The following is a 22,510-nucleotide window of genomic DNA, read 5'->3' as shown; positions in this document are numbered from 1 at the left end:
CAAGTCAGAGGGGCAGGAACATGGCCAAGGGTTCTCAAGTCAGAGGGGCTGGAACATGGGGGCACAGGGCAGTATCATGGCCAAGGGTGGTCACAGTGTCCTACACAGGTAACTGTAGGGTCATAGACCCAGAGCTGAAAGGGAGCTCAGATTTAACCCCATTACTCTGACTTCAGTCACTGTTCTTTTCACTGACCAAATGGACCTGGGTTTAGGAGGTCAGAGACAAGGCCACATGAGACCAAGGGGGAATAAGCATTTATATAGCACCTACTGTGTGCCAGGCACTGTGCTAAGCACCTTTTACAAATATCATCTCATTGGATCCTCACAACACCCCTGGAGGCAGCTGCTGCTGTCATCCCCATTTTACAGATGAGGAAACAGAGGCAAATAAAGGACTTGCTGAGGGGCACAGCTAGTGCCTGAGATCGTATCTGAATGCATGTCTTCCCCCCTCCAGGCCCAGCACTCTACCCATTGGACCACCTGGGGAGGGGAGAGGGTGAGGGTCAGTTCCTGGCCAGGGGGTCACAGGGTCAGGAACAAGGGGGCCAGGTCATAGGACCTGGAGGTTACAGACGTGGCAATGACGGGGCCTGGATGCAGGCAGGCAGCGAGGCCTGGCCTGGCCTCCTTACTTGGCCTCCTCCAGCTCCTCGGTCCTCTGGATAGCATCAGCCTCATACTTGCTCCTCCACTGGGCAACCTCGGCATTGGCCTTGGACAGGAGCCGCTGCAGCTCCGCCTGGGCCTCGGCCTCTTCCTCATGCTGCTCCCGTAGGAGTTCGCAGTCGTGGCGGGAAGCCTGGATGGTGTGGGCCAGAGCACTCTTTGCCTGTGTTGAGAAGACAGAGAATGAGGGGCAGCAGGAGGCAGGCAGCCCTTCCCTCTCTTGACTGCACAAGCCCAGCCTCCCCGAGCCTCAGGGTCCCCTGGACCTTGGTCTCCTCCTCCAGCTGCCGCCTCAGCTCCTCCAGACTCTGGGTCACCGACATCTTCCCACGGCTTAGCTGGCTGATCAGAGATTCCTTCTCCTCCAGCAGGCGACTCAGTTCCCCTGGAGGTGGGGGGCAGAAGGACAGGGGTGAGCAAGAGGAGCACCAGGATCCTGCCCACCCCAGCTCACATGAGCCTCACCATTCTCAGTCTGCAGCCTCCCGCGCTGGGCAGTGGCATCTGCCAGCTGCCTCTGCAGCTCATCAATCTTGACCTTGGCTTCACTCAGATGGTCCTCAGATGCCCGGCAGAGCTTTTCTGCGTTGGTCTGGTTTGGAGGAGGGGGGGTCAGAGTGTATCAGAAGGTCAGAAGTTGGAAGAGAAGTGGTGAGGGTCAGGCATTATTAGAGGTTGGGGTCAAAGGCATTAGAGCTTGTGAATCTGAGGACAGGGTCAGAGGGTAAAGGAAAGTCATAGATCCATAGTCTGATCAAGGATCAGGGTTTGGAATTCAAGGGTCATCCTTAGGTCAGGAGTCAAAAGGCAGCTAAGTGATATGGAGCCTGGAGTCAGGAAGATCTGAGTTCAAATTCTGCCTCAGACATACATAACCTCTGTTTGCCTCAGTTTCCTCATCTGTAAAATGGAGATAATAATAGCTCCTACCTCCCAGGGCTAGTGTGTGGATTAAATGAGATAATAACTGTAAAGTGCTTAGCACAGAGCCTAGCTCATAGTGAGTGCTTTATAAGTGTGAGCTATTACTCGGGGGGGGGGGGAGAGGGGAAGGCATGCTGAGATAAGTATAAGGTGGAGGGTTGTAAGCAAGGTGGATTTTTGTTATCATTTGTTATAGTTTAGTTCCCAGGATCCATAGCCCTAACAATCCCAGGTTCATAGTTCACAACATCTCCACCACACTTGTGCGGCATTATATAATGATAAATAAACATTTGTGCTTAAAGTGTAAATCCACTGTGACAGCACAGTGAGAGATAATGGTGAGATAATGTGAGCTTGTGAGGCTATCGCTGGCAGTAGGCCTTCTTTGTTGTGCTATAAAGCAGGTGGGCACTGGTCAGTGGGTGGGGAAACAGGGTTGACTGCACAAACTGGAATACTGTTTGTTCCTTGATCGGCCCCCATCAAGGCTTGGGGATGTCTGTGTTTGCCTCAACCACCCCCCATTGAGGCTTGAGGGGATTTGGGGGTGCACCCCATTGAGATGTAGGGGTAGTTGCCCCCCCTTCTCTCTGGGCCCTGCAAGGAATGCGTAGGAGTTGGTGCTCCCCTTATCAGCATTCTTCTTGTAAGAAGACTAGACTAGAATAAAGTAAGATTGGTAACCCCTCCGAAGCTGTCTTTCCTGTCTGACCAGACCAAGAGTGAACCTGTGCTAGCAGTCCTTCCGTGTGCTAGTGTTATCTGTCTTCCACAGGCCACCAGAAGTTGTCTGGATTGGGTCAAAGTCAGAAGGCCAGGTCAGGGAGGGTGAATTGGATCAGTGATCAAGCATCCTGAGTCTACCTTGCCCCGGGTCAGGGCCTCCACATTGGCGCTGAGGTCATCCACCTCCATCCGGAGCTCACTCTTCTCCTTCTCCAGCTTCTGCCTGGCCCGCTGGAGGCTGTCGATGTGCTCCCCCAGCTCAGTCGCACTGTCCGCCTGCCTCCGTCGCAGGGCCGCCATGGTGGCCTCATGCCTCAGGGTGGCTTCCTCCAGCTCCCGCCGCAGCCGGCCAAGCTCTGCCTCCAGTTTCCGAGTGCCCTCACACTGCCCAGCTGATGCCCCTCCCGCCTCCTCCAGCCGCTCGCTCAGCTCCTCTAGCTCCTGGGCACTCTCTGCCCGCTGCTTCTCTACCCGAGCCCGGGCTGCCCGCTCTGCCTCCAGCTCTTCCTCCAGCTCCTCTCCACGAGACTAGGGAGGGGGGCCAGGTAAGGCGTGAAGACGCTGGGGCTGCCAAAGGGATTCCCACCCCCCACCCCTTGGAAGCACAGGGAAGTGCTTAGCGCTGCCCAGCCCAGTTAGCCAGCCTGGAACCTCATGCTTGCTGACAGCTGGAGCCCATCAGGAGGAAGGGGGGAGGGAGGGAGGGAGGGAAAGGTACCTGTAGTTCTTTGATCTTCTTCTGCATCTGGGCTCCCAGCACCTGTTCATCCTCAATTCGAGAGTTTAGCTGGCTCATCTCAAAGTCCTTCCTGCAGTGGATAAGAGATGGCTGTGGGTAATGCAATGTGAGGGCAAGAACAACCATCCCACAGCCCAGTCTCAGACAGGGCCACGGAGCCATGAATGAAAGTGACAGGGAGGTGGTTTTTGGTTCAATGAAAAAAATCTTCTTAGAAATCAGAGATGTCTAGAAGTAGGTGGTGAATTCACCAGCATGGGTCTTCAAGCAGACATAGGATGACTATTTGTCAAGGATTGTAGAGGGGATTTCTGGTCAGGTACAAGTTGGCCTAGATGGGTTGTGAGGGCCCTTCTAACCCAAACTTCTCAGGATTCTGTTCTGACATAGAGAAACCATAAGAGTTAGAGCCTTCTAAGCTTTTTCACTTTATAGAGGAGGAAGCCATGAATTGGAGAAGGAAAGAGTGGTGTTCAAGGTTACACAAGGAGCTGGGCCAGAAATGACCAGTTCTTCAGCTCCAAATCCAGATATTTTTTACCACTATACCCATTTGGCACCTTTATCCCTGATTCTATGTACAAGACACTATGCTAGGCACTGGGCAAGCAAGAATGAAAAATGTACCAGCCCCTGCCCTCAAGGAGCTTACAATCTTGCATATTTGTTGAAATACTTCAAAAAACCTGTGATTTCATCAGTTTGGGCACTCCCTCCATCCAGTATGGCCACAATATTCCTCACCTGAAGGTCAGCCTTTTGGTAATGAGCCTCTGAATTTAGCTAGACTGGCCCTTGAAGGACAGGCCCAAGGCCCATCATTGTGCCCATATTTAAATAATAGCACCTACCTCTCAGGTTTGTTGTGAGGACCAAATGAGGCATTTATAAAATGCTTAGCACAGTGCCTGGAAGGTAGGAGGTGTTTAATAAATGCTTGTTTTCCCATCCCTCCTTCTCTTCTTCCTTCCTTCCCTTCTTTCCTCCTTCCCTCTCTCACTTTTACCCTTCCTCTCTCCCTTCCTCCCTCCCTCCCTTCTTTCCTTCCTGCTTGCCTGCCTCCCTCCCTCCCTTCCTTCCTTATCTCCTTCCTTTCTTCCTCCCTTCCTTTCTTCCTTCCTTCCTCCCTCCCTCCCTTCTTTCCTTCCTCCCTCCCTCCCTTCCTTCTTTCCTTCCTTCCTTCTTTCTTTCCCTCCTTCCTTCCTATTAAAACCCAGCTCAAGCACCATCTTCTGAATGAGGAATTTCCCCCCAATTGCAAGCGTCCTCTGCCCCTGACTACCTTGTATTTAACTGCTTTGCATGTATTTATATTTCTTAGCTTTCTATCTGTGCTGCATACATTTTCATATGTACTTGTCTCCTCTATAAGAATGTAACCTCCTTGTGACTGGGGACCATTCCATTCTTTGCACTTATATCCTCAGCACCCCAGCACCTGGCACATAAGGTCTTGTTGACTGATCAATTGATCCTTCTCTTGTCCCTTAGTAGGAGGCTAGGTTAGTGTTTCCAAACCCTCACCTGCAAATCATGCCAGGTTTATAAAATGTTAACTACCAGAGATCCCTACTTTTTACCACCTACAAACTCAAAAAGCCATCTCAGATGCTTCCCTGTGTCCTACCTTTCCCACCTCTGTCTCCCTGACCCCTAGTCCTTACCCACTTAGTCCTGAAGTCTGCAGAGGGCAGAGTAGTATCCAGTGTAAATTTAGACATTTCCACATCCGTGGAATGATTTGGAGCTGGAGGCACCAACCCTGAGGGTTTCTGATATTTTGTGAGACTGACCTGGTCTCCAATATCTCTACCTTGGAGTGGGCCTGGCCCTGAACTATCTGGTCCACAGTTCCTTTGAGGACATACGAGTCCATTTTATCCAAACCCCCTTATTTTACAGATAAGGAAACTGAGGCCCAGAGAAAGGAGAAATGATGTCCCAATTCACCAGCTCCCACCTCTCTATCGCCATCCACTAGACCCACTTTTTGAGCTTTTCTTCCAGCTGCCGCCGGTCCCGCTCTCCATCTGCCACTGACTCCTGGGTGAGCTTCAGGTCCCCCTCCAGCTTCCGCTTGGCCCGTTCCACATCCAGGCGCAGCTTCTTCTCCTGCTCTAGGGAGCTTTCCAGCTGTGGAAGGTGAGGGTGCAGGGGAGCTTTCTCAGGTCCTTCCTCTCCCAGCCCCAGGGCTGCCCATCCTCCCTCCTCCCTGTCCTGGAGAGTGACCCAGGGCCCAGATCACTTCCTCCTCCTGCACACACCTGCCAGGTCACACTTACATCATCCACCTGCTGCTCTAGCTTGACCTTGGCTTTGCTCAGAGTGTTGACCTTGTCCTCCTCAGCCTGTAAATCATCCAGGCCTTGCTGGTGGGCTTCCTGCAGAGCTTTCTTCTCCTTTGTCAGCCTGACGATGGTTTCATCCCTCCCAGCCATCTCTTCCACCAAGGTCTTCACCTGAACCAGGAGAAGCGAAAAGATGACAGGTGGGAGAAAACAGGAGCTGGAGGGGAGATGGCTCTCCTTCCCTCCATTTAAATCTTAGGTCCTAATCCCCGAGTCTTGGGTCAGAGCAGGAAAGGACCTTAGACATCATCTTGTCCAATTCCCTAATTTTATGGATGAGAAAATTGAGACTAAAGAGAGGAAGCCACTTGAGCAAGATCACACAAGAGTAAAGAGGCAGGACTGGGACTTGAACCTAGAATATCTGACTTTAAGTCAGAAACACTCTTCCCATGATACTATGCTTCTCTTCAAAGGGCTCATATCCCTTGATCATCCAGGTCTCTATATCTCGGTGTTTTAGGGAGAATGGATTGTGTGAGGAGAGGGAGAGGGCACGGCAGGAGAGGCAGAGCCCATGGGAGACCCCCAGGAGATCTATGTTTTCATGGTGCCTAGTCCCCATATCTGCTGGCACCACCCTTTCTATCAATAATAAAATGGGGGCTGGTGAGATGGTGTGCTTTAGTGAAAAGCAATTGACCAGCAATTGAGAGACCTGAGTTAAAATTCTGGTTCTTTCTCTTTCTAACTATGTGGTATCACTGAAGCCCTCTAAGCTTCAATTTCCTTATCCATTAACTGGAGCTAATGACAGGAGAATTGTGAGGAAAGAACCATGTAAACTTTGAAGGGCTACAATCTAAGCCATTGAGGATCTTGGATTGGACTCTGTGGCAATGAGCAGTGTTTAGTGGAGTAAATGTTCTCAGTGAAGGGAGAAGACCATGGAAGAATGAAGCTGAGAGGCTTGGGTTTTTCTCCCTGTATGTCTTTACTGTGGCATGGGGCAAGCCCCAGTGTCTGTGCTGTTCACAGATCAAGCCTACGTATGGCATGTCCCAGAACAATTATGGATGCCATGTTGAGAATGTGTCCTCAGACATTGACAATGTCACCTGTCAGAGCAGTACGAGCTGAGCTGGCCCCTGATCTCCCACCCTCGGAAGAACAGGACCCAGTAGCATTGAGTGTCTTACGTTGTTTCTCTAATTCTCATCTTCAAGGATTCCTGCATTGACCTAGATCACTGAACTAGGTTAAGAAGGGAGCTTAGGAGTTACCTAAACCTCTCATTTTAAAGGAGAGAAAACTGAGACCCAGAGAGGCTAAGTCATATAGATAGTAAGAGGCTCAGGAAGTATTCAGTGAATTAGTCAGCCAACAAGCATTTATTAAGCACTTACTGTATTAAAGATACAAAAAAAGGGCAAAAAGTAGACCCTGTCCTCCAGGTGACCTGCCTTAGTCTGATAGAGGACACAGCATGCAAACCCTTTGTCTGTATAAGATATATACAGGTCAGATGGCTCCAAGTTCAGTGGTCTTTCCAGACTCCTCAGCTTCTAGAGCCCAATCCCTTAACCCTATTCCTTGCCACAAAGCCCCTCCCCTAGATCTCTGTTTCAGGCCTTCCTACTGGTCTGGGTTCATGCCTATTTCCCAGCCCTTCCTTGTTTTGGGCCCTTTCCCAGTTATCTGCCCCAGTCCTGTCCAGTCTCAACTCTTTGCTGTTTTCTGAGCCTTCTCTTTGAGTGCTTTTTCTTTCCCTGGTTCTCTTCCCTGGCCCAGTCCAACCCTCATTCTAGCTCTCCCCTCAGATCTCAGCACCAGATCCTCTGGTTCTCCTGGGCCTGGCCCCAGTCCCAATTCTGGGCGGTGGCTCTCCCTTGTCCCATCCCTGGCCACACACAAACCTTGTTCTCTGTGGCGTGCTTCTCCTTCTCCACCTTGGCCAGGGTCAGCTCCAGGTCATCGATGTCCTTCTTGAGCTCGGTGCACTCATCCTCCAGGTGTCGTTTCCTCGCTGTGAGGTCTGAGTTGGTCTCCTCTTCATCCTCCAGCCGCTCGCTCAGCTCCTTCACCTTGGCCTCCAGCTGCACCTTGGACTTGATCAGAAGGTCACAGCGCTCCTCTGCATCTGCCAGGTTGTCCTGCTCCTGGTGGGAAAGGGATGGATAGCAGGGATCAGCAGTGCCCCAGGCCCAGGGGCAGAGCAGGACCCAGAGACATGAAGCTAGGACTGCCAGGGATCAGGCTGCAGCCAAGTCAAAGTGTGGACGGGTCTTACCCATTCATTGGTTCATTCATTCATTTATTCACTCACTCCCAAACATTTACTGAGTATCTGTCTTGGAGAAGAAAATACTTAGGGAGAAATCTGATCACATATTTGAAAGGGGAGAGTAAGGCAATGAGTACCTAGTAAGAGCTAGCTATGTACCAGGTACTTTACAAATATTGCTTCATTTGAAACTCCAAACATATCAGGGAGTTATTATCCCCATTTTACAGTTGGAGAAACTGAGGCAGACAGCGGTGAAGGAAAGACTTGCCCAGAGTCACACAACTAGTAAGTATTCTGAGGTCAAATCTGAACTCAGGTCTTCCTGACTCCAGGCCCAGCACTCTTCATTGTGCCAGCAAGCTACCTGTAAAAGGTTATTATATAGAAGAAAGAGGAACTTTGCGCTATTTAGTCTCAGAGGGTAAAACTAAGATGGGGGAGGGGGGTGGACAGAGAGAGAGAGGAAGAGAGAGAGTTGGGGTGGCTAGGTGGCACAGTGAGTAAAGCACCAGCCCTGGAGTCAGGAGGACCCGAGTTCGGTTCTGGCCTCAGACACTTAACACCCACACAAAAAAACTAGCCATGTAACCTTGGGCAAGTTACTTAACCCCAATTGCCCTCCAAAAGGCAAAAAAAAAAAAAAGGGAGAGAGAGAGGGAGGGAGAGGGAAAAGGAGAGAAAGAGAGAGAAAGAGAGAGAGAGAGAGGGAGAGAGAGAGTTACAGAGGCCAAATTCAACTCAGTGTAAGAAATGAAAAAAAAAAAATAGAGCTGTCCACCTCGGCATTAACCAAGGCAGTGATCAAGTGAACAAGGTAGGTAGTGATCTCCCTGTTAGAGGTGTTCAGCTAGAGTCTAAATGGCCACTTGCTGGAAATATTGCAGACAGGACTGGACCGCTGAGGTTCCATAGATTATTAGGCCTTAAAGATACTAACTTCACATAACTCAGTTTAGTAGAAAGAAGACATGGGTACATCTGAATACAGTTTAGCTCAGCTGGAGGCACCTTCTAAGAGACCTGTCCAAAAGACTTGTTGTGAGGTGACCTAAAGGATCATAAAATATCAGAGCTGGAGATGATCCAGCCCAAACTCCTGATTTTATGGAGGAAACTAAGACACAGAGAGGCAACACAGGAGCCTGGGTTATAGGTTTAGGCCTGCACGGCACCTTGGGATTCATCTAGTGAAGAAGGGCCAAACATGTGGCTGCAGCATTCCTCTGTGCTCCCTAAATCACATGTAAGTACAATTCAGAAATATTTGTAACAGTAAATAGAAATACAGTAGAAGATAAATACCAGTAATATGTGGTTTTCAAAGTCAATATGTGCCATCAGGGATCCTTATGTATGATTTACTGGCCCCTGTTTCTATTTGAGTTTGACTCCAGTGATCTAGGCCATTCCCTTTATTTTACAGATGAGGAAAGAGGACCAGAAAGGGAAAGGGATTTCCCCAAGTTCACCAAGGTGGTGATTAATGAGATCATGATTCAGACCTGGGTTTCACTGATTCTGTATTCAGGCACTATGACACCTACTCAATAAAGCCTTCAGGGGAAATTCCATAAAAGGATGTGGTATTTGGCCTGGGCATTGAAGGATGAGTAGGCTTTTTAATAAGGCAGTGGGGAAGGTGGGACAGCAGGAGGTGATGGAGAGTAGGCATTCCACATTGAGACAACAACATAAGCGAACATGTGGAGGGAGGAAGGTCCAAGACTATGAAGGGGATATTGAGTTAAAATGGAAGGAAGGAAGGAAGGAAGGAAGGAAGGAAGGAAGGAAGGAAGGAAGGAAGGAAGGAAGGAAGGAAGGAAGGAAGGAAGGAAGGAAGGAAGGAAGCCTTCCTTGAATGCTAGGCTTGTATCATAAGTGGGACAATGTGATATTGTGGAAAAAACAGTGGGTTTAGAGTCAGGAGGCTTGATTTTAAATCTCAGCTCTATTACTCACTAACCATATATCAGACCTTGGAAAAGCTGCTTCTCTTCCCTGTTTCCTCATCTACAAAATGAAGAACTTGACCTGAATTCTTGCAGTGGGACCTCTAAGATCCCTACCAGTTCTTCATCCTCTGATTTGAGCCTGAGTCTTAGCTCCAATACTTACTAGTTATATTGACCCTAGGCGAGTCACATCTTCTTTCTGGCTGTTTCCTCCTCTCTAAAATGAGTATGACAGTCGTTTTCTGCCTATCTTCTGGGGCTAATGTGAGGAAAGCATTTTTGCAGACTGTAAAGCATCCTATCTAAGTGTGGGTGAACCCACTGGTGTCCATGGAGGGAGGCAGGAAGGGTTACTGCTCCCGAGGCCTAGCCACGTGCTCATGCGTAGCCCCACCCTGGCCAGGCTCACCGCCTGCAGCTGCAGGGACAGGTCATTCTTCTCCTGGGCAATGCTGATGTGCTTCTCCTCCAACTCCTGTCTCTTGGCCTCAGCCTGGGCCAGGGAGCTCCGCAGCCCCCGGAGCTCGGCCCGCAGGGCCCCCAGCTCCTCCTCAGCCTGCACAGAGCGCAGCAGCGGCTTCATCTTGAAGAAAAGCTTCATCCAGGACCAGTTTTTCACAGCCGCAAAAGCCCGGATGTTGCATTGGATGGTGTAGAGGGCATCCCTGGAGAGGGGCAGCACGTCAAGGGGCAGCAGGAGCTGGGAGGAGGTCTCCAGCCCCCTGCCCCACCATGGGCAGGGGCAGAGTGCCCTGGACTCTTCCTACCTTCCCCCTCTCATGTGCTGGTGCTCAATGCGCATGAGGTGGCCCCGGATCCTTGCCTGCAGCAAGGTCAAGATCTTGGCCAGCCGCTCATCCCGAAGTTCCTCCAGCACGGCCAGCAGCCCAGCCTTAAAGAACACCTGTAAGGAGAAAATGGGCTTTCCTTGACCCTGTGTGACACCCACCCCACCCCATTCCCAATGTGAGGCCTCAGCTACATGGCTTTGGGCACATCACACACCCTCACTGGGGTCTCAGTTCCTACATATATAACATGAGGGGGTTGGATTGGGTGACCTCTGAGGCCCCTTCTAGTTCTAGACCTGTGCTCCTATGAACCCGTGTGTCTGGTAACCTCGGAGTGACCCTGACCTTGACGTAAGCTCCCTTGGTATCACCCCTGACCTCAACAGAACCTCTGATCCTTTTGAACCACTCCCACATTCAGTGGGACCCCCAGCTTCAGTGCAATTCCCAACCTCAGAATGACCCTTGACTCCTGACACTTGACAGTGTGACATCCCCCCCTCACCTTGGTGTGACCAAACTTGTACTGTGTGTGGTCAATGTCCAGTGAGCCGAGGAGTTTCTCAGTGGCCTTCCTGCTATCCACGAAGGTATCGTCTGGGACAGCACTGGGATTCAGGATGCGATACCTGGGGGGAGGCTGAGAATGAAGGGGTGGCAGGAGGATCCCTGGAAGTGATCATGGGGGAGGGTCAGGGACCAGGTATCACGAGGCCACGGGGAAGAGCCACGTGTGGCCCAGAGTTAGGACTTCAACTAGAAGAGGCCAAGGTAGGGGCAGGGAGAAGGACAGCAGGGGATGCTGAGTCATGTGAAGAAATTGCTTTGTATCTTGATTTTAGAACCTGGTTCTATCCTCTTAAGAAGCCTTTTTAAAAAAAAGTTAATTCCTTTGATTGGGAATAGATGGTCAGACATGGTTGTTTTGACTGAACTTATCTTTTTTTTTCCTTTTTATTAAGTTTTTGTTACAAGGTTCACTGGTGGGGGGAGGGATATTTTTGGAAATGTATGTGATATAACCAAAAAGGGCATCATTAAAAATAATATTTAAAAAAGTTAACTCCTTTGGAATGTTCCTAGCATGTTTCATCTTTGTGATACCCAAACATACAATAACAGATTTTAGATCTGGAAGAGTCCATAGAAGCTACTGAGTCTAACCTTGTCATTTTATAGATAAGGAAACTGTCACAAAGAAGTTAATGACTTGTCCAAGGTAGCGCAGCTAGTAAGTATCTTAAGACAAGATCTGAATGCAGGTCTTCCTGATTCAACTCCAGTTCCCTATCTGGCCATCCAATATGATGTTGCCTCTTAGCTCCTCTGGTCAAACTTCCTTCCACCTGCCTAGCTAGACATAGCAGCCTCTTAAATGACTTCACTACCTCCAGTCTTTCCTTCTATTCCATCCTGTACCCATAACCCCCACTCTTCCCTTCTTATAAGGCACAACTCTGAACACCTCCCTCCTCTTGCTCAAAAACCTCCACTGACTTCCCATCACCACTAGAGAATAAAATTCCAAACTCCTCATCCTGGCATTCAAGGCCTTCTATGATCTAACCCCAACCTCCTCTGCTACAAACAGGCTAGGTTTCCTCAAATACTTGATCCCCACCTCTAGGCCTTGGTTCATACATTCCCCCTTCCTAGAATGCCCCTTTGCCTCCTCTTGTAATCCTTTGCATCCTTCAAGACCCATCTGCCCACCTTTCTCCAAGCCACAGACTATTCTTCTAAGTCCTCACAGACCTGACTGACCATATCATCTGGCCCCAAGCATGCAAAATCTTGTCTGATGATTTATCTTTTCCTATGCATTATGTGGATTTCATTTTCCCAACAAAATTCCTGGACTTTACAAGGGCAGGGCTTGTATCTTTGTCCCTATGTGGCCATTTAATACTGAGGAAGATTGTCACATTGTCACAGGGAGCAGGGGAGTCACAGACCTCTGTCGGAAATCCATGTAAAGCAGGCGGTTGGGGAAGCCCTGTCGGCAGATGCGGATCCCCTCTAGAACCCCATTGCAGCGTAGCTGGTGTAGCACCAAAAAGGCATCCATGACTCCTGGGGTGGGGGTCATGGGGTAGAGGTCAGCAGAGACGACATCTCAGCCCAACCTCCAGAAAACCCAGCCAAGATAAATGAGAACAGGCAGAGATCTCTGAGGTTGTGTGCGAGATAGCAGGGAGGGGGCCAACGAGGCCTCCCAGCCCCATCTCTCTGCCCAATACTATCCTGGACACCAGAATTCCCCAATCCCCAGGTGAGCAGTCAGGTGTCTACCTGGTGTCTTGGTCTCATTAGGGACGATGCATCGGACAAAGTGTGGCTGCGTGGCCCGTAGGTTGGTCATCAGTTTATTGAGGTTTTCCTGGGCAGGAGAGGAAGCAGTGGATGGGGGATAAAATGAGAGAGTCCCTGGCATTCCCTCTTACCTCCCCGTATTCCTGGTCATGTCCCAAACCCCTGGCTTTAGGTTCCTTATGTCTGCTTCATGGCCTCCCTATCCCCTGTGGAGTTTCCACATTCCTCAGTTTTCCCTGTGCCTTCATGAGTCCCTTACTTCCAGAGACCCTCTATGCTTGAACTGGCCTGCTTCTTGGTTCATGAGATTTAGAGTAGGAAAGGAGCTTAGAGATAATGTAGACTGATGTACTCCTCATTTTACAAATGGGGACATTGAGGCCCAGAGAGAGCAAAGACTTGTCAAAGGACAAGGTCACACAGCTAATAATTTGTATAACTTTGTGTGTGCCCCAGGGCTCCAGTGACCCTTTCGTGTTCTCCAATGGTGACTCCTGTGGCCAATCCTTCCAAGCCCCCAACCCCAATCCCCATCTGCCACCAGCTTGGTCCCAGAGGTATGGGGCTGGGAAACTGTATAGACTTGTTGTGATGTTCACGTAGAGAAGAATTAAACATCACTGCAAGTCTTAACAGCTGCCCACCCAGAGAGGCAGGAGACTGGCTGAGGAGAGGGGTTAGAGCCCAGGGGAGCAGGAAAGGCATCTTCCCCTCACCTTGTGCACCTGGGACACCGTCTGAAACGATGCCGCCTTCTTCCGCTTTTCCTTCACCCCAGATTTGGGGCCCTCAGCTGGTGGAGACAAGGACACTGGTCACATGGAAGGGACAGCTCCCCATGCCACACCTCATCCCTGGGTCCCCCCACCCTAGGCCACAGGGGAGGGGGGACTGACCTGAAGCCGTGGTAGAAGCAGAGTAGCTCTCATAGAGAGAAGCCAGCAGTCTGTTCTGGGATTTCTGGAAGACGGGAACCACAGTCTCATTCAGTGGGTCCTTGTTCTTCTCCAACCATCCCACAATGCTATAGGGTACCTGAAGTGAAAAAGGGCCAGGAGCAGGGGCGCAGTCAGGCCTTCAGTTCAGTAAGCAGTATTAAGCACCTCCCATGTACTTGATACTGTGATCCATGCTGAAGATACAAATGACAAAAGCAAAACAGCCCCTGTCCATGAGAAGCTTATATTCTATTGGAAGGAAGGTTGAGGTAAGGGTAGAGGATATGAATAGGGTCATGGTCAGGGTGTCAGAGGTCAGAGTTAGGATTAAGGTTAGGGAAGATTAAAGAAGATTGGAGGCCAGGGGTTGGGACTGGCACATACCACCCCAGCATAGTGCACGATCTCAAAATGCGCTTCATATTTGCGCTTCTTGTCTGGCCGCGGCTTCTGGAAATTGGGCGATTTCCCAGCATGGTTGTCATAGAGCTTGGCCCGGAAGCTCACGTCAGAGGCCTTGGGGAACATGCACTCCTCCTCCAGGATGGACAGGATGCCCATTGGCTGCAGAGTCAGAGCGGGAAGCAGGTCAGAGGGCAGACATGCGTGCAGCCCCCCAGAACATCTAAGTCCTTCACTGTCTGGCCCCTTCCTCCATTTCTGGTCTTTTTATACCTTACTCTTCTTCATAGACCCTACAATCCATCCACACCAGCCTACCTGCTGTTCCTCAGGTGACACTCCATTTCCCTGCTCCCTGAATATGCAGTGGCCGTCCCTAGGCCTGGATGCTGGCCCTCCTCCCCCAATACCTGACTTCCTGCCAGGCAAGGCTCCAATCTCCCCTGTGGCAGGAGGCTCCCCAGCTGCCCCTGATAGGGCCCCTTCTTTCTGAGGGCACCTTTCATTTATTCTTTATATATCTTGTCTATGTGTGTGTTTTGTTATTTGCATGTTGTCTATCCCATTAGAATGTGAGCTTCTTGAAGGCATGGTGTTTCTGCCTTTTTTTGTATCCCTAGTGCCTAGCACATGGTAAGCATTTAACTGACTCTCTCTCTCTCTCTGTCTCTCTGTCTGTCTCTCTGTCTCTCTGTCTCTCTCTGTCTCTCTCTCTCTCTGTCTCTCTCTCTCTCTCTCTGTCTGTCTCTCTGTCTCTCTCTGTCTCTCTGTCTCTGTCTCTCTGTCTCTCTCTCTCTCTGTCTCTCTCTCTGTCTCTCTCTCTCTCTCTGTCTCTCTTTCTCCTCTCTCTTTCCTCTCTCCTCCTCTCTTCTCTCTGTCACACACACACACACACACACACACACACACACTCATGAGATAATCAGAAGAGTCCCAGATCCAGAGGCAGGAGACCTGGGTTGTTCTAGTCTCAACTCCACCGTTAATTCATTATATAACTGGGCAAGCCTCTAAATTTTTCTGGGCCTCACTTTCCTCATCTGTATAATGGAATTATTAGTGGAGTCATTCATGAAGAACAAATGAGAAGACTCACACCAGTATTGGACACCATACCATGGAGGACCTAATTTTATCTCCAGAATGTCTGTCCTTGCTCTCCTGGCTGGTGAAGAGCCCTCTACATCAGGCCTGGCTAACTCACACTTAATTTACTCCCTGGCAATCCATCTCCTTGCCAGCTGCTTTGCTGCCCCAGTCAGAGACCAGATTCCAAACCAAAGCACTCCTCCCTGGCCACTGCTCCCAACTCTCGAAGACAGCTGTCATCCCCACAGGGAATACCAAGTCAGACTCAGCCTGGGAGACCTGGGATTGAGCCCCTCCTTTGGTCCACCTAGGCTATGGTGACCCTGGACAGACTATTTAAGCTCTGAGTGCCCCCAGGGGGTGCTCTAAAAACAGCTGATGAAGCTGTAGGACCAGTGCCATTGGTGAATGGAGTTTCCTCCCTGGGAGTTCCTGACACGGAGGAAGTCACCTATCCTGACCCCCCTCCCCCAGCTCTTCACTACCATGGTCCTCCCCAGCATTCTCAAGGGAACACTTCAGGCCCCTTCCCTTCCTGAGAACCCAGAACCCACCTTCTCAATGAGGTCGATGCAGGGTTGTAGGTCAAGGCCAAAGTCAATGAACACCCACTCGATGCCCTCCCTTCGATATTCCTCTTGCTCTAGCACAAACATGTGCTGGTTAAAGAACTGCTGGAGCTTCTCATTGGTGAAATTGATGCATAGCTGTTCGAAGGAGTTAAACTGCAGGTAGGACAAAGGACAGGGAGGTATTAGGTGCTTGCTATGGGCAAGGCAGCTAGGTGGCACAATGGAGAGAATGCTGGGCCCGGAGTTAGGAAGCTGAGTTCAAATTCAGTCTCAGACTCTTACTAGCTGTGTGACCTTGGGCAAGTCACTGGACTTCTGTTTGCCTAGGATAAATGTACAAAACTGGCTCTCTGGCATGGGTATGGGGTGTACTTTAAAGTTTCATCTTCATTATCAACAACTTAAATATGGAGAGGCAGTATAGTGTGGAGGAAAGAGAACTGGCTTCAGAGTCAGGAAGGCCTGAGTTCAAATCCTGCTTCTTACACATTCTGCATAGAGTCTAATTTGTCAGTGCCCCAGCATATATTTCCGTATGGGTTCCCATCTGCATGGCATTCCTCACCAGGTGTCTATACTGATGAAATGACAGGTCTGGTTTTTAGAAGAAAATATTTTGTATCCATGTAGCACTCTAGGTTTACAAAATACTTTCCTTGTAGTATACATAGCTGCTGTGTGAGTTCTGAGGAGTAAGTTTGCCCCCAACAGGAGAGATCAGGGAAGGCATCTTGGAGGAGGTGGTATTGAGTCAGGTATTAGGAGAGGTGGAAAAATTCAACAGGTGAAAGGAGGGATCCTTGATCTAATCTTTTTGTCATTTAGTCATTTTTCAGTCGTGTCTGACTCTTCCTTTTCCCATCTGGGGTTTTCTTGGCAAAGATATTAGAATGGTTTGCCATTTTCTTCTCAAGTTCATTTTATAGATGAAGAAACAGACAAATAGGGTTAAGTGACTTTTCTAGGGTCACATATCTAGTAAGTATCAGACCAGATTTGAACTCAGGAAGATGAATCTTCCTGACTCCAGGTCCAGTGCTCTATCCACTGAGACACCTAGCTGCTGCAATCTAATCAATTCTATTTCAATGAATTCAGCTCTTATTTCTATGTGAATGATTGCCTGAGGCAGCTAGGTACAGAGGATAGAGCCCTGGACCTGGAGTCAGGACAACTTGAATTCAACTCCAAACTCAGATACTTACTAGCTATGTGACTGGGCAAACCTCTATTTGCTTCAGTTTCCTCATCTGTAAAATGGGATAATAATAACACCTACCTCACAGTGTGCTTGTAAGGAAGAAATGAGATAGTATTTGAAAAGCATTTAGCACAGTAACTGGCACACAGTAGGCATTACATAAATGCTTATCCTCTTCCCTTCCTAGGAAGAAATTCCTTTTCAGACATGGGAGGGGAGAGGGAGCTGAAGAATTGAGATTATGCTCCTGTGTCATCATAAAACTATGCTGGAGCCCTTTCATTGAGGGGTCATCCATTGCATGGGAGTATCTAGCTCCTCCCCTAAGAAGCCGGGGAACCTAAAGGGTTAAGCAGTCGGGGACGGATGAGAGCCGAGAGCCCGAGAACCAAACTGGTGCCTCCCACCTGCGGCCCCCACAGTCTTGCCTTGCTCACCTCAAAGATCTCAAAGCCAGCAATGTCTAGCACCCCGATGAAGAACTGCCGGGCCAGCTTTGTGTCCAGAGTTCGGTTAATACGCATGACCAGCCATCTAAAGAGCCGGTCATATGTGGCTTTAGCCAGAGCTCCCACAGCAAACACCACCTGCAAGAATGCCAGGGAGGGGCTGGGTTAGGGACCGAAATTCCTATGCTTGGAAGCCAGGCCCCCAGGTAGGCTCCGCCCTCCCCGGGCAGGCCACGCCCCCTTCTCAGGTAGGCCCCTCCTCCATCCTCAAACAAGTCCGTCCTCAGGTCGACTCCGCCCCTCCACCCCTCCCCCCCTCCTCAGGTCAAGCTCCGCCTCCCTCAGGTAGGCTCTGCCCTCTTGTTCCTTTCTTTGTCTCTCTCACCTGGTCTTCTTGCTGTCCCTCTTCTGCTCTTCTGTTCCGCCACACCTCCCTTCTATCCCCCCGCATTCTGCTCTCTGTTCCCTAACAACTGCTCCTCCGCCCCTCATACCTGCTCCTCTCTATCCTTCCTCCTCTTTTCTCTGTTCCCTCTTACCTTCTCCTTTGTCCCCTTCACTTTCTTCTCTCTGCTCCCCCATTCCTCTGTCCCCCCACACCTGCCTCTCTGTCCTCCTATCCTGCTTCTCACTGTCTCCACATACCTGTGCCTCTGACCCTGTCCTGCTCCTGTCTCCTCTCTGATCCCATACCTTCCTCTCTCTGTTTCCTCTCACCTTTTCTGTCCCCTCTCATTTTCTTTCTCTGTCCTCTTTCACTTGCTCCTCCGGCCCCCCTTACCTGTTCCTCTGTCCCTCCACCTAATCCTCCCTGCCCCTATACCTGCTCCTCTGTCTCCCCCTGCTGCTTCTCTCTGTCACCCCTCACGTGCTCCTTTGCTCCCCTCACCCCTGCTCTCCTCATCCCACTCACCTGCTCTACACTCTGTCCCTTGGTCACATACTCATTCCCCACTTTGACTCGGGGGTGCAGTAGCCCCTTTAGGAGGTCCCCACTGCTAATCCCCATCAAGTAGGCAGCCTTATCTGCACCTGTGGGGGTGATCAGGAGAGATTCGGTGGTTTGGGGGATGTGGACATTGGAGGTAACACCTGGTAGGACAGGGGTTATTGTTCCCAAACAGCCCCCGGGGTATCAGTGACCACTGGGCAGGGGCAGAGTCCGGGTTCCAGGTTGGGCTGGGGTCTCACTTTCAGTGCCATCAGCCTCTGCCTGCTCCTCACGCTGCTTCTGCTTGAACTTCATATTGCCAAAGTGCATCAGAGCCCCCACTACTTTGTAGCAGGCACATTTTTCGTCTACACTGAATCCCAGGATGTCCATGGCGTGCTGGGTGGGAGGAAAGGGAAGAAGGTTACACAGGGTAGAAGTGTCCTAAGTCTGCCAAACAACTGCCTCTTTCCATCTGTGCCTTCCTCTATCACCTAGTATCCTGAGCCCCTCCAATACTTCTCCCTCTGTCCCTCAGAACCCATTCTATGTTCCCCTAAGTCCACCCTCATGCCCAAGCTTCCCTATTATCTCTCTGTGTTCTTCCATATATGTTTCTCCCTGCTTTCCCATTGCCCTGGATCCCCTTACATCTCTCTCTGGTCTCCCAGAATGCCCCTGCCCCCACCCCTCCAACATCCTGAGCTCCCTGTAGGTCTCCTCTGCCTCTCCCATTCCAGAGGCTTCCTTCACCCCACATACATCAGTTGCGATCAGCTCCTGTCCATCGTCCATATTGTCCACAGTTGTGACTCCCTGGCTGCAGAAGTGGTAGTCATAGGGGTTCAGAGAGAGCAGCAGCATATCTGAGGGCACACAGAGAAACTTCAGGCCTGGCGGGGCTGGTTTCTCCCCAGGGCAGGCATCTGGGCATAGGCTAGCATGAAGGGACCCCAAAGAGCAGAATGTTCAAACCGGAGGTCAGCCCCTGTCCAGGAAGCTGCCAGGGACTCCAGCCAGGGCACCCACTCCCTGAAACAACCCCAGGTCCCAAGCAGCTCCCCCAAGGCTGGCCTTCATCCTGCCTCCCTTAAACCCTGGGATGCAGGCCACCTGTTTCTTCTTCTCTAGCAGACAACCCTGAGCCTCTCTATACCTTAGTCCTTGTGAGAAAGAGGAGCCCCAATGACTCTTCCCTTCTTGTCCCCACAGTGACCACGTAACTCTGGGCAGTTTCACACTCAGAGTTACAGAGTCTAGAGGTAAAGCTTGGGAAAGCAATGGACCCACTCTAAGCATCTCCAATGTCAGCCAGTCAAGGTTCTCCCTGGCTCATCTGTTCCTCCTAATAATGTTCTAATTTCTCTAGCATTTAAGGTCTGCCTGGTGCCTTCTTCCCAAACTGCCTTGTTAGATAAGCAGTACAAGTATTATATATGCCCATTATACAGATGTGTAAATTGAAGGTCAGAGAGGTTAAGCAACCTGCCTGTTCACAGCTGGTAAATAGCAAAGTCACAACTCGAAGCCAGGTTTCTCGATCCCAAGGTGAGTAGGATGCTCTCCCTCTGTTTCTCCCTCCCTCCCAGTAGTCCAAAGTAGTGGAACGAGGGCTGGCCTTGAAGTCGGGAGGCCTGACTCTGAGATCTGACTCAGATGTTCACTGGCTGTGTGAGATTAAAGCCTAATCGTTTCACTTCTCTACTTAGCTATAACATGGGGTCAATACTTGCAAAACCCAAAATTTGACAGAATGGAGAGCTCTTTTTTTCTTGGTCTTGGAACCAGCCCTGCCTTCCCCCACCCAGAGTGGAAGAGACCCCACTTCTCTCTCCCAGCATGCCCTTTGAGGAAGAGACAAGAGAACCGACAGGTGCTAAATGAGGTATCAATGAGGGTCCTTTTACCCAGTGTGCAGTTGGAATTAAAGTCAAATCCTATGGGCATCTCTCTCAGCCTCAGTTTACCCACAAGGATAATGGTGATACTAATACCTGCAAGGCCTCCTTCATAAGGTTGTGGGACGGAAGGGCTTTGTAAATGTGAAAGCCCTATATCAATGTGAGTTATTTCGATTAGCTGTGTGACTTTGAGAGAGCCTGTTACTACTTTCTCTCAACCCCTATGACTAACGTTCACTTCTCTGAGATTCAATTTTCTCATCTATGAGATGGGGCTAATAAGCCTTCTTTCATTCCCTCCTCCCCTAGGCTGATGTGAGGAATGTATACTGAAACCTTTAAACACTGGAGAAGTATGGCATCATCATTAGTATTACTCATGATAATTACCCATGGACATCTCAGGAAAATCTAGGCAGGCTATCTAGAGGTTTGATGTTTTAGGCCTCTTTGACAGATGCTGGCCCCTTGCCCAAGGATTGCTGGTCTGCAGATGGGGGCTCCCTATTGAACCCTCTCATTTCCCTAATACTCTATCTTCTCCCCCACCCTCTGTCCTCCTAACCCAGTACCCAGGGCTTCGCTGGAGCCAACTCTAACCCACTTGAGAAAGGACTGCTAAATTTTCAGGGTGAGCAGCATTTACACCTCAGAAACCGGCAAACACTTCAGATTAGGACTTCATGTATTGTTTTGTTAATTGTCTAATGATGGTGGATAAAATGTTAAAAATGTAGATTACATTTAAAAGTGTATCCTGCAAACATATTTTTAAACATCATTAAACATTTAGCAGCACACTAGTGCTTGTAACCCTTTGGACCTGGTGCTACTTGGCCCCCCTTCCCACTTCCCTTACCCTCTTACCCTGCAGCTCTGGCTTCTTCCCTGATAGGATCTGGTAGTAGATATGATAGCCTCGCTCCCCGGGCAGCTGGAAGATCACTCGGGATTTCTCCAGGAGGTCTGGGCCGGAGGCAGGAAGGGAGGAAGAGTTAGGGCCCAAGAGGAGAACGAGCTAGTCTAGATTCTCCTGGGGGGGCTCTGGGGCAGGAAGCTTCCCTGGAGGACAGTTGGGTGTCCCTTTAGCTGATGCAGGAGGGTTCTGGGGTGTGTGTCAGTGAGAATGTGGCTATGTGAGTGAATGAATGAGTGTGAATCTGCCCCAACATGTATTCAAATCTGTAGCAACATTATCTGTGTGTTGTTTATTTCTGTATCCATGTATATCTGTCATCATTTTCATATCTATGAGAGTGTCAGCATGTAAGGAGGCAGTGTACATGGTACAGCAAAAAGAACATTGACTCTGAAGTCAGGGGACCTGTCTCTGACAGCTTACTATCTGTGTGACTTTGGACAAGTCCCTTAACCTCCCTGTGCCTCAGTTTTCCCAATTGTAAAATGGAGGGGTTGGACTAAGTGACCTCTATGATCTTTTTTAACTCTAACTCTATGGTCCTATGCATGTGTTACTATGTCTATATAGTCCTATGTGTACATGTGTATATTTGTGTGTCTAAGTGATAGCAGGAGGTAGGACTGTGTTGTGTATGTGTGTGAGAGAGGGATGGAAAGTCAGATAATTGGGATGTTCTCATTCATTCAACAAACATTTCCTGTGTGCCTGGAGCCACACCAATATCAGGTGCCCTGGGAGCAGTCACAGACAGGAAGCAGGACTTCATCTGAGTCTTGGAGGATGGACATGGCTTGGTTGTGGGGGGAGGGGAAGAAGAATCAGCAGCGTGAGCAAAGCGGAGAACACGTGTGGTGTGTTAAGTCGAGCCGGAGTGTTGTTGTTCAGCGTGGCCCCATTTGGGATATTCTTGGCAGAGACACTAGAGAGGTTTGCCATTTCCTTCTCCAGCTCATTTTATAAATGAGGAAACTGAGGCCAAGAGAGTGAAGTGACTTGCCCAAGGTCACATCTGAGGCCAGATCTGAAATTAGATCTTCCTGGCTCCAAGTCTGGAACTCTATCCACTGTGCTGCCTAACTGCCCCTGGGCTGGAATAGAGAGTTGGTTACCAAGACTCAGGACAATATGGCAGTAAGACTAATGCCAGACTGAGGAGATTGGACTTTTTCCTATGGGCAGAAATGGGAAGGAGTGGGGAGCCATTACAGGTCTTTGAGTAGGGGAGTAACATACTTATATGGTTAGATTGATAAATTAGGGATTGAGACTGGACTTGATACTTCATTAGTATAGGTAGCCATATGGAAGTGCTTAGAGTATTGGACCTGGAGTCAGAAAAGCCTAAGTTCAAATGTGACCTCAGACACTTAATAGCTGTGGGACTCTGGACAAGTTACTACCTCTGTC

The 22,510-nt window shown here is 49.8% G+C and overlaps 1 protein-coding gene across 1 annotated transcript in view; it reads right to left on the bottom strand.

Annotated features, from left to right (window-relative positions):
* MYH7B (myosin heavy chain 7B) overlaps positions 1-22,510 on the bottom strand; it is a 41,698-nt gene that overhangs the window by 6,961 nt on the left and 12,227 nt on the right. Inside the window, exons 9-30 of the mRNA XM_069077573.1 lie at positions 21,049-21,199; positions 19,043-19,146; positions 18,541-18,679; positions 18,263-18,381; positions 17,338-17,487; positions 15,682-15,852; positions 14,021-14,200; positions 13,595-13,733; positions 13,415-13,491; positions 12,678-12,765; positions 12,341-12,458; positions 10,891-11,014; positions 10,362-10,498; positions 10,004-10,259; positions 7,272-7,514; positions 5,350-5,526; positions 5,055-5,200; positions 3,047-3,137; positions 2,467-2,856; positions 1,141-1,267; positions 942-1,060; positions 642-838 (exon numbers count right to left, since the gene is read on the bottom strand). Of these exons, the coding sequence (XP_068933674.1) occupies positions 642-838; positions 942-1,060; positions 1,141-1,267; positions 2,467-2,856; positions 3,047-3,137; positions 5,055-5,200; positions 5,350-5,526; positions 7,272-7,514; positions 10,004-10,259; positions 10,362-10,498; positions 10,891-11,014; positions 12,341-12,458; positions 12,678-12,765; positions 13,415-13,491; positions 13,595-13,733; positions 14,021-14,200; positions 15,682-15,852; positions 17,338-17,487; positions 18,263-18,381; positions 18,541-18,679; positions 19,043-19,146; positions 21,049-21,199 (3,443 nt within the window). The remainder of the gene's footprint in view (positions 1-641; positions 839-941; positions 1,061-1,140; positions 1,268-2,466; positions 2,857-3,046; positions 3,138-5,054; positions 5,201-5,349; positions 5,527-7,271; positions 7,515-10,003; positions 10,260-10,361; positions 10,499-10,890; positions 11,015-12,340; positions 12,459-12,677; positions 12,766-13,414; positions 13,492-13,594; positions 13,734-14,020; positions 14,201-15,681; positions 15,853-17,337; positions 17,488-18,262; positions 18,382-18,540; positions 18,680-19,042; positions 19,147-21,048; positions 21,200-22,510) is intronic.

Source organism: Petaurus breviceps, unplaced genomic scaffold (genome assembly GCF_028583685.1).
Source record: "Petaurus breviceps papuanus isolate PSGF00001 unplaced genomic scaffold, PetGlider_PUasm1.0 90994, whole genome shotgun sequence".
Taxonomy (NCBI): domain Eukaryota; kingdom Metazoa; phylum Chordata; class Mammalia; order Diprotodontia; family Petauridae; genus Petaurus; species Petaurus breviceps.
Note: the sequence above shows the minus strand (reverse complement) of the source record. Positions and strands in the feature narration are given on the sequence as shown.